The sequence below is a fragment of the Cryptomeria japonica genome, chromosome 4 (genome assembly GCF_030272615.1).
Source record: "Cryptomeria japonica chromosome 4, Sugi_1.0, whole genome shotgun sequence".
Lineage (NCBI taxonomy): Eukaryota > Viridiplantae > Streptophyta > Pinopsida > Cupressales > Cupressaceae > Cryptomeria > Cryptomeria japonica.
The window spans coordinates 193738630-193750835 of record NC_081408.1 but is presented as its reverse complement, the minus strand read 5'-3'; the positions used below and the strand labels follow the sequence as shown (position 1 = coordinate 193750835).

The following is a 12206-nucleotide window of genomic DNA, read 5'->3' as shown; positions in this document are numbered from 1 at the left end:
TGATGGCTGAGTCTATTCTGGTTCCAAAATGGACCTTTCGTACAGCGTGTTAGCGACAGATTAGTCAATCGCAGCCGTTAATTGCAAAATCGACGGTGTAAAACACGTGACTAATATGTGTGTTAGTCAATCCGTAGTATCGTTTTGAAGCCAGAATAGACGCGTCCTTGACATGATTAGGCTTATAGATAGTTATGTGAGCATGTCACAATCAAACACAAAAAAATGCTACAGAAAAAAATGCTACTGCAACATCTCAAAAGAAAACTTTCTTAATGTGATAAGAGACTTGAGATATTAGATTCTATAAAACTTGTATGATTACTAAAGTCGGAATCTGATACTTATACATAACTTCACAGAGACCAGTTCTGTACATTGAAAGGACTACTTTGCTAAAACAATAAAGTAAGGAGCTGTGATGCTGGATTCTGTGAAATTTGGCAATAGTAATCATAATCTAATAGATAAGAGATTACTTTACAGAGACTACTTCTGTACTTTGAAAGGACAACTTTGGCAAATTATATGAAGAAATGAATGTCCTTTCCACTGAAAATTTTGCCAACTCAGAAATCAGTACCCATTTCCCAAAAGCCTGGAACAAGCCTAACAATTCTACTGGGTATATGATATATCGATACACCCGGTGCACAAAACAGCCCTATCTCTGCATTTGGTCCCTGTTACATAGGAAGAAATTGCATTCAATTGTCAGTGGATATCATTTTATTGCCTCTGTAAGAAGATATTGGAATTTATCCATCATTATCTTCAACATTTGTTCCATTTGCCCTAAAATGGACATCATAGAGTAAATGATAACAACTTCCACTGCTGATTGTGGTCCTGGAATGCTGATTTTTATGGAGATTTTGAGCATCAATGAAGGGATTGATTGATGGTTATCCTAAGCCTTCTGTCTCGAGGGGGAATGCTGTCAAGGGGCAACAGTGAGGAATATACCTTTATCTTGAATAGACTCATCATCAGAGATCAGAGTGACAACTGAATATTGAGATGCTCTGGATCTCACTAAGTATGGTATGCTTATTCCTATCATCTTAAAAAAAATGAAATAACCATGGGTTAGATTGGAGTGCAACTATAGTATGCTCTAAAAGTTGGTTTCTCTTTTCATTTTTAACTTGTCAAACAGCCTGTCTCTTCATCTTCTTTCATACAGGCCATCTGCAAGTGACCTTTGACATGGGTTCCAGTGAGTTGCTTTGCTTTTGTTGCCTCACAATCCCAATCAGTATTCAGAACAACAAATAGGATTGAAAATGCACAAGCAAACTGAGCCACTAAGAGACCATACCATAAGCCTCCAAATCCAATCTTGAACCAGAAGGCAAGTACCAGGGCTACAGGAGTGCCCAAAAAGTAAAATGACCCAAGATTGATCCTGGCTCCAATTGCAGGCCTGGCACTGCCTCTAAGAACACCACAACCAGTTGTCTGAGGACAGTTACCCAGTTCACATAGTCCCATAATAGGCATAGCTGCAGCAGTCAAGGCCAAAACTTGAGGATCTTCTGTGAAGAGCAATCCCCATTTATATCTTAGGATAGTGGTCCATGTTAGACTGAACAGGGCTATGATCACTGCACATCCAAGGGCTACAAGGGTGGCAAGCTTGGCCTTTGCAGGCCTACAAGCCCCAAGCTCATTCCCAACACGAGTTGAAACAGAGGAACTCAATGCCAATGGGACAGTGTACATTAGGCTGGCTGTCTGCATTAGGATTGCAGTTGTTGCCACTGCTACTTGTGGATTGGGAAGATACCCTGCTAATAAGGTAATAATCTCATACCACCACCATTCAAGGCATATTGCAAAGCAGCTTGGAAGAGCTAGACTTAGCAAAGGCCACCATTCTCCAAAGGAATCTGCAGACCAACCTTTCCAAGTTCTCTTGTATACTCCAGTGAAGTAAAGGTACCCAAACAAGAGGAACACCATGTTAAGGTTGGTTAAAACTGCAGCAATTGCCACTCCTGGAACACCCAATTTGAAAACAAAAACCAGGATGATATTTAGAGGTATGTGCAGAACAACTGCCAGAGCAGAGCACCACATCATGGGTGTGGTAATGCCTTGAGATCGAAAGTATACACGAAGAGGCTGCAAAAGACTGTTAGTAAGAAGATCAGGAAGTGAGAAAAGACAGTATGTGCTTGCAACTGCTGTAATTGCAGCATCTTGGCTCATCCAAAGCATGATGTTCTGCAAATTGATCCATAAAAGGCTTATAGGCATACAAGCTGTGAGAAGAATTAGAATGGTCCTCTGGAGAGAAAGACCTATGAGGTCCCAATTCTTAGAACCAAATGCTTGACTACAAATTGGGTCCATTCCTGATGCCAATCCAAATAGAACTGAATACCCTGTTATGTTTGTAAAACCTATGGAAAGTGCACCCCCTGCCAATTCTATCTTCCCCAATCTGCCCAAACATAGAACTGAAACCATTGCTCTCAGATAAACCACACAGTTCATGGCTGTCACAGGTACTACAATCTTCCCAAGCTCCTTCAACTCCTCCATTATCTGTAATATCACACATCTATTGTCAAGACCTCATGTAGCAATCAAAAAGCTTGTGTCATTTCACCTATAAATGAAAATCCACATCAAAAGACGACATAGGGGACTTCTGTCCATCTAACCTATCAAACAGTAAATTTTGGGCAGGGTCCTATCCTTTTAAATATCCGAAGAATGCTGAACTATGAGTGAAAACTAGTAATACAAAGGGTTTTCTTAGACAGCATCTCTAACTCATGCTCTTTTCTTAATCCATACTCAAATTATCTGAAAATTTCATATAATTCCAGTAGAAAACCAAGCTCAAACCCTTGACACAGTGTACCAATCCAAGCTCATTCTTCAATGAAATTCAAGCAACACCACTTATACAGACATCATTAAAAAACTTGTACTGTACTGGAAAAAAAGGGTCAAATTTGTAGTGTACCACTTTGACACTGTTTGCCATAACTTTCTAGTCCTTTCCCCTATGGAACTGCAAAAAATACTTCCCACAGACACTGGTATTCTCATTTGCTACTTTGTACAAAACACCCCCTACACAGACACCTTAGGCAATACACACATACACAAATGTCCACATGTTAGCATTGTATATGCTCAATTGGTAGAAGAAAAACTGTTTACCCAGTCCTACTTCTGCAACAAAGCTTTTACTAGGGAAACCCACAGCAAATCGTTGCACTATTCCTTACTACTAATATGTGCTTTTCACTTACTATTTAAGACAATACACCATGTAAATATATTTTTCAATCTGCTCCAATCACTATATAACAAAATTCAATCAAGCTACATATTTGCCACCAAATCAATAAACAGCTTAGGATGTGTGTTTATAAAGGAATTACCTGTAAACAGGAAGGGAACCTGCCTATAGCTTCTTCAATCTCAGTTTTCATGCAAAGATCATGGTCCTTTGAAGCCTTTCCCATTTCAACTCTACACTCAAACCACTCAACCTTCAGTCAAATGCAATCAGTCCAGAACCCAGATCAATGAAACATATATATAATATGTATATAGCCAAACAAGACTCGGGCAGCTAGATCAAAGGAGGTATACACATTAAATATATGTTTGTGGATAACAACATTAAGGAGGCTTCGATCTAACTGGCATGCAGGTAGTTCAGAGTTCTAAAAGAAAAAAAAACAAGTAAAATATAAGTTAGAGCACATGCCCACTTGTTCAATTCTGCACTCCACAGATTCTACAATACAAAACAATATACAATGGTGCAAGACACTTTTAAAAAAAAGGCCATTTCTGACTCAAATTTGAGTGTGAAAAATGCGTTACAATCCTCAGAAGATTTTCTCTGCGTGTGAATGTGAATCACTTCAAGACAAAGGAATTTTGTAAGGGATGAAAATGCAAGGAACCGACGTTCATGAAGTGGAGCACTTCGCGATAGTAATATAAGCCGGACTAACCATGGTTAAATGTGGGTTGAGTTTATGAACGCGTGGGTTGATGAACGGGGAGTTTACTTAACCGTGGGCTGGTGTATGTGGAGGACGGCGATAGAACGGCGGCCGGGTTTCTGCCAGCGGCGTGCCACGTGTGAGAGGGGACTACCGTTAAAGAGGTTAGGGGACCCATCATTCCCTACACTTACCTTACTTCATGGCAGCTTTGGGAATATGAAAATGTGAAAATTTTGAATTTTGAACCTTAATTTTTGTTTGTATTTAATTTTTGGTCCCAAATTTTAAGGGGGAGCTCGAAATGTGTAGATTTTTATGTTTAAAAAAGAGTGGGTTTTTGGTTTATTAGTGAAGTTGAATGATTCATGGAGAGTTTATTAAGAATCAAATCTTGATAACTGTGAAGCAGATTGATGCAAGAGATGTTTGGAAATAACTTTAAAAGAGAATAATTAGATGTTGGACCCTCTCCAATCTTAATAGTGATAGGTGGTGGAAAGGATAGAGAGAGGTTGGATAGGAAGAGCTTTAGATGTTGGACCCTCTCCAATCTTAGAAGTGATAGGTTGTGGGAAGAATGGAAAGGTTGGATGGGAATAGCTTCTCAAACATTGCTTCTAGTTTTATCTCATGTTCACATGTTGTGGTTTTCTAGCTCATGAATTCGTTGTCGACCTTCTTATGCCAAGTGGGTTATGGAAATCAATTCTTTGTGGTTTATCTTCTTCACACTATGTGTTTGCCAAAAGTTGTCACCATGTTGTTATTGAATTGATATGGAAGTGTAATTGCTTGGCTGCATTTTCTAAATTTGATTTTCATTTAGAAATTGAAATTGAAATGTTGTGTACTAACATGTCATTAGAGATGACGAACTTGTGTACTATGCTTAAGGAGCAGGTGAAGGTCAATGAAAATTTTGTAAAACAAATCAATAATTTACAATCATAGTTACATGCATTAGAAGGAAAACATGATAGTTTGACCTCTACGATACTCAAATAGCCAAGGAATCTACCTATTTATGCATAATCTCTAGCACACTACACAATTAAGGCAAAATCAACAGGGCCAACTGTCATTACCTAAACAATGGGCAAGCTATAATTAATTGGATTGTTACTAGTGCTAGATTACATGTAGAATGACATATCATCAATGAGTTCAAATGATAAAGATTTTCTATTGTTCTTTGCTACTAGTGGTTGACTTTATCTACTCATCATGGTGTTTGTGTGTCTTGCTATGCATGTATATGAGTGTTATAAGTATATAGATCACGACTTTGTCGTTGTATATCTAGAAGCTCTGTCTTATGTCTTTGTGAGTGTTGTTTGGCTCATCTTGTTAAAGCTAAATTGTTTTAATCTAGTTGTGGACTATTGTAACTTTTATAAATTTTATTAGCTTAATACATTATTAAATAAATTCCTACTAAGTGTAAAGGTCTAACATCGTAAGGGGGTGAGGTTGAGATTATCCCCCAAACCAATTGACATAATGGATATTCATTTGGTGGGATAGCTAACCTCAAACCTTAACATTACAAGATGTTAAGCCTCATAAAAATCTCCCCAAAATTTGCTCTATCTTATTCTCTAAATTTTTCAAGTTAGGGTTCTCAATATTGTTTTAATTCATAAAAACTTTCTTTAAGAAGTGATGCTTTGTAGGGACTTATTCTTCCATTTTGTTTATTAGAATTGTAAGTTCAGATCTTGAGAGAGTGAAATACAAAAGTTTTATTTTTTCAATATAAATTTATGTGAAAATAGTGCATGCAACACAATAGAATATGAACTTTTAAGGAAAAATCTTATTATTCTTTCCTTTGCTAAAGAAAAGGTTATATGCACCTTTTAAAAGACAATCTAAATTTGAGGAGTAGAATATGAATTTTTTATCATTATAATTAATTATGTAAGTTTTATATGCACAATGATATTTTATAGTTTAAAAACTCATTAGTACACAAATCACAACATATTATGAGCTTTTCTTTCCCTATAAAACAAAAGCTTATATGCACCTATTGTGAGCCATAAATTTAAATTATGACTAGACTGTAATTAATTTCATTAGAATATACTTAATTATGTGAATCTCACATTTACAATAGTATTTCATAATTCAGAAACTTGTAAGTGCAAGAAGCCAAGTGTTACTTTCATTTCACTTCTAAAATAAAAGGTTATATGCACCTCTTTGGATGTAAAATGAGGAAGATAAAATACACCTATTTTTTTATCAAGTCTTTTTAATTAATAATGTTAGTGTTGGATTTGGGTTCTTTAAAAAGATTAGAAATATCATATTGCTCTTAAATCCCTTCAAATTTTAGCTTAAATTTTTTCTTAAAATTATTATTTTTGATCATATTTTAATTAATCAAAAATTTCTTTAAAAAGTTATCTAAAGGGTTTTATTATTTTTTACCTATCTTGGAGTCATAAGTTTAAATCTTGAGGGAGTGGAGTATTAAAAAGTTGTGTCATGTCTTAATATAAATTTTGCCACAATATATTATGAACTGTAAGGAATTTTATTTTTCTTTCTTTTCTTTAAAAATGATTATATACAATTTTGTGAGTCATAATTTTAAATCATAAAAGAGTAGATTATGAAAGTCTTGTCATCTAAGTACAATTAGTTATGTAAATCTCACATGCATGATTAGTGTTTCATAATTCAAAAATTTGTTTATGAATACACAAATTACAATATATTATAGATGTTTACAAAATTTACTTTTGTTTTCCTTCTCAAACATCTCATTGAATATAAAATAAGAAATATAAAAAATCATCTTACAAGTAGTACAAGTAATATATTTGTTCATTAATTTAAAAAAAGAGAAGTGTAAAACATAGGCTTGACTTTGAAACATTATTTCTTATATAAAAATTGTATGCTTTTATGTTTTTTCAAAAATAAAATAAAAATAATAATACAATAACTTTTCTTAATGGACCATTGTTTGCCACTTGAAATCTATGTTAGAAATTCAAGTACATCATGAAGGATTTAGAATTAAATTTTACAATGTTGTTTTTAGATTCGGATATTACATTTAGTTGTTATATTAGTTTTTATTGTATTCATTATTTTTATAAATTTGTTGATTTTTTAAAGAAAATATATCTTAATAAATTTTAATATGTTTTGATTGAAGTTCAAAAATTTAATTGGTATATATTTATTCATTATGTAAATATATTGACAAATCTAGAATAGTCTAGTCTCTTTTTCTAACATAATATATATATATATATATATATATATATATATATATATATATATATATATATATATATATATATATATATATATATATATATATATATATATATATATATATATATGCTTAAAATAAGACTATAAAATTAAAATTATAAAATCAATTTATGTTACAAATGTGTATCTATTCAGTAGAAAAATTGACTTACAGTAAATGAATTGTTAGTGGGAAGTTAGTTGTTCAAAACTTAGACCTACACTTGTCTTCTTCCAAACAACACAAATTTACTAAGACAAGTAAACAATTATAAAGACAACCCTTTAAAATTAAAAATTATCAATTATTTATTAAAGAAAAAAAGATCTCTTACAAATACATATACTTCTCAATAAATTTACTAATTTACCCAATATAAAGTATATTAGATAATTAACCTATTATATTAGATAAGTAAATTAGATAAGTAAATTCTAATACTAAAATATCTATTGACCTAAAAAAATATTTTAATACTTTATAGAACCATAGAAGTATTAAGAAATATTACATTAAAATTGCTTAAGTTTTACACTAAGCCACCCCTCTCCTAACTACTTGTACTCCAACACATTGACTCAATTGAAAGTTTAAGGTTTTATTTACCATACAACAAATATTTTTTTAACTATTTTTTTGTTTGCAAGCTACTAAATTCTTTGGGCATGCACTCAAGATACTAAAAGTAACCCAAAATTGGACTTTGTAAGATAAAGTGGGGTTAGCACTTAATTGAGGTTTGAAACTTTTTTAAATGGACACAACTATTATATACATGTGCAATAAGAACATTTATTTTCTACTTTTTTGAGCATGAGAATCTTCCTCCATGCAATGATTAGGAAACTAAATGCACTATGAAAATTATGCTACCTTTTCAATGTGGTGCTAAGAAAAAGGACCACAAACCCATTAACCTTAGTACTGTGTCCCATATTTTCTCCTCTACATGAAACTCTTTACAACTCATTTTATACCTTCTCTTAAAAAATAAATATGATTTTTAAAGGTACTTAAAAGTAATGGAGTTATAATGATGATATTATAGTTATAATATAAAATTAGATAAATATAATTATACAATAAGTTATGTACTTAAGATACCAAAAGAAACTCAACCTTAATTCTTGTGAGATAAAGTGAGGTTAGTACTCAATTTAGGTTTGAATTTTTCTAAAATGGGAATACAACTAATACAGGGCAATAAGAATTTTTATTTTCTACTTTTGTAATATGGGCACCTTCATCCATGCAATGATTGTGAAATTAAGTGAAAAGTAAATTATTGTACCTCTCAAAGTGGTGCTAAAAAAGATCTACAAATCTATTAACTTGTGTACTTCATCCCATATTTTTCCTCTAGATGAAATACTCAAGAATAAGATCCAAAGATCTCAATGAGGGTTCCTTTAAGTGTAACTTGTAATTCACCTTATATCTCTCTTATAAATTAATGTGTGTGATTTTGAAAGATACTTAGAAGAAATAAAGCTATAATGATATGATAATATGACATAAGAATATGTACATATGTATGTATTTATATATGTGTGTATGCATATGTATAACTATATTTTTATGTATATGTATATGTGTATGTGTGTGTCTGTACATACATACACATATAAATACATATAATATATGTACATAGATAAACACATGTATGCATGTATGTATTTATGTATATATATTTATGCATGTATGTATGTATGCGTATACATGTATGTACATGTGTGTGTATGCATGTGATAGGGGTTCACCTAGTTTGCTCAACACTTCACCTAGTTGGTGTTGCTCAGTTCCACCAACTCTTTAGGCCTAATTGCATTCTAGACCTCCAAGTCCTTCTCAATCTCTTCTAGGGCTTGCTTCTTAACCATTCCAAGGTGTTTTCTTAAGTGTTTTAGCTAGGAACCCTACCAAGTTACAATGCTTCCCATGTGCTCAATAATGGCTTTCTTGGCTTCAACTTGTCAAATTGACCTCCTACTGTTGTGAGTTGATGCAGAGGTGTGGAGGTGGCTAATAACATATTTTGAATTCCTTCTAGGTCCATTTGAGGTTTGCAATCTTTTCCCTCACCGATTTCTCCATTTTGCCTAGAAAAGGGCTACAAGGAATTAACCCTATTAGGCCTCCAAAATCCAATTTTCTAGGGCTTGGAGGAAAAAGGTCCAAAAGACCCCCTAGAAAGTTTGGATTTTCCTCAAAGATACACCTAACCTCAAGTTATTTTTTTGGTTTTGGCTCCTTACTCCACCGTACAATATGCTAATCCCAAAATGAGGGTTTTGAAGGGTTTCTAGGCCTTCTAGCCGACAGTGACTAGTCAAGTTGGTGTTTGGGCATCAAATGATTTTGTCAAGGCTTATCCTTGCATTGACCACTCTTTCCCAACTTCATGGACCCCTCCAAAATCTTAGATGGTGGTTTGGCATTCACCCTTGCACTTTGCACATCAATTTCACCTTGTTTCCTCTAGCCAGGTTGCTCCTGGACTCACCTAGAACAAGGTGATAGTCATATTGAAAATCATCTCCAACACTTTTCCCTGAATATATACACTATACAAGTGGTTTCTCTTCATTTCCCAATAGGCTGTGATGGTAGCACGTGTGGAATTCATGGGGCAACCATTTTACATAAAACTACTATATACAAGCCAAAACTGGTTGTGTGCAAACCAAAACAAGAAAACACTAATGTAAACTATCTACAAAGCTTGAAATGGAACTAACAAATTGTAAAGCGGAAAACCGCGATCGAACCCTAAGTGTTCCCCCCACCACTCCAAGGAGAGAGAAAGGAGGTCACTAGGGTTGACGATTTTCACTTAGGGGAGACTTTACATTCAAAAGAGGGGTTGAAACCCACAAGATCCAATCCCACACAATGCAAGATGGGATTCTAAATGAGTTTCAAGGGTTAAGACAGCAAGGCTACCCTCTTTTGTAAAGAATGTAGATAGAAAGATTGAACTAGGAATGCATGTAAAGTAAGAAAGATTCGCTTATAAACAGAGATAGGGATATGAGATGAAGCTGCAGACCTGGAATTAGAAGTAAAATGTCGAGACGATGCTGTCCTGCAAATTTGAGCGAAAGTTGACGGGACGATGGTGCCCGGCGTGCACACGGTCCTCCGAAAAATCCGCGAAACGAAGGGGGATCTATTCGTCACTGCACAAGGATTCTAGATCTTCAATTACAGCCGCATACCTGCAACCTACACACAGAAAAGAGAGGATGATTGGGGGGTTAGGGATTAGGGGTTTGCCCTTGGGTCAAACCCCAGTTTTGGAATTAACCAAGAAATGAGAATGCTGTAAATGTAAATGATTATAATGTAATAAAGTACCAATACCTTGTTGTAAGAATGTTTGTATTCTTACATGTGAAGGTGTAAATGTTGTTGTATGTTGTATGTTGTATGTGGTATGTGATCTCCTCTTCAATGGTTGAATCCTTGTCTTGAATGCAACACTTAGCCTTGAATGGAGACTTAGAATGATCAATTGCTTGAAGGAATGCTTGAATGCTTGAATGCTTGAATGTTTGAATGTCGCTTCTGCCTTTTTTCCATCTACCAAAATGGGAGAGGAAATGTAGTTTATATACTTGTCAATTAGGGTTAAAAGACTGATTTTTCCGACCTTAGGGCGACCTGGGAAGATTATTTTCCAATTTGCAAACATAAAGACCCGAGACCCAAAAGAGACCGGGCCCAAAAATAGGGCCAGGGACCAGGGCGCTGGGCGCCATGGTCCTGGGGGACCAGGGCGCTGGGCGCCCTCGTCCTGAAGGACCAGGGCACTGGGCGCCATGGTCCCACCTCCAGGGACAGCAGGGTGCAAGGAGGATCAGGCCAGGGTGCTGAAAAATGCAGTTTTTGATGTCATGAACAAGTTTCGGGGTCTCCATTCAGGTTCAGTGTTGTGTCACCGTCGTGAAGACCCAAATGCAGTCAAAATTGCAAGTGTCACAATTTTAGGACGCTACATTTAGCCGCCACTTTAGCGGGAGTATAAGCGTACGCTCATACTTCTGATAAAGTACAAGGAAACAACATTGAAAGACTTTCACCACGTCAAGGAGGCAAGACACACCAAGCCCCCAGTGGACTAAGGATCTTACGACTTCGATTGACAAAGTAAAAGGGAAGATCACGAGGGAGAACCATGACTGTCAGTAGTAAGGTTCCCTCACTATGAGTCATGCAAGAGAAATACCAAAAATTTTCAAGGCAAAGCTAAGTTCGCCAAGAAATTTTCAAGTATCCTGAAGGGATAGACGGGGTGTATGCCCCCCTAAGTTAAAGTGATCGTACACGCCTCAACGGGGGTGATTGCTTTAAGGTAGTGATACACATAAGAAATGAGAAGGGAAAGGAGCATGTTATCACAAAGATTTAGCCCCCAAGTGTGAGATAAACCCAAGGATAATAGACACAAAACACAAAGAACGAGGTGACTTCGCTTTCCTTGGGGTCAGTATGCTGTATGATAATTCATGTATATCATATGTATGTATGCATAATTGTTCTTCATTCCCCAATCAAGGAAGGTCACCTAGAAGAAGGGAACACATGTGTCTTTTGAGTCAACATGAGAGAGACCAAAAGAGATCTCAATGCTTTGCATCGTCCTCAAGTAGACAACACTAAGGACAACAAATAGAAGAATGAGAATAACACATAGAAGCAGTAACAAAAGAAAGAGAGGAGGAGAGAATCTGCTATGCTAATGAAACTAATCTAGCACGTCATCTACCCCCCGATTTGCTGATCAATATTTCGGGAAGGCATGAAACACGCTAAAGGAGGAACATCCAACACAACAGATGGAGCTATCATGAGATCCAAACAAGGGCTATGTTCATGTTCCAAGCCACGTTGTTCTTGTCTAGGAGCTAGGATAAGTGCTTTAGAAAATTCGTTAGATAAATGGTTAT

At 35.2% G+C, this 12206-nt stretch overlaps 1 protein-coding gene across 1 annotated transcript; it reads right to left on the bottom strand.

The window, feature by feature from the left end:
- Window positions 1–318: 318 nt before the first annotated feature.
- Window positions 319–3949, bottom strand: LOC131076288 (protein DETOXIFICATION 54). Its single transcript, XM_058013404.2, has 2 exons — window positions 3405–3949; window positions 319–2553 (listed from the first exon to the last, which is right to left on the bottom strand). Exons 1-2 carry the CDS (start codon window positions 3486–3488, stop codon window positions 1144–1146), a joined length of 1494 nt encoding a protein of 497 aa, XP_057869387.2. The 5' UTR covers window positions 3489–3949; the 3' UTR covers window positions 319–1143.
- Window positions 3950–12206: the final 8257 nt, after the last annotated feature.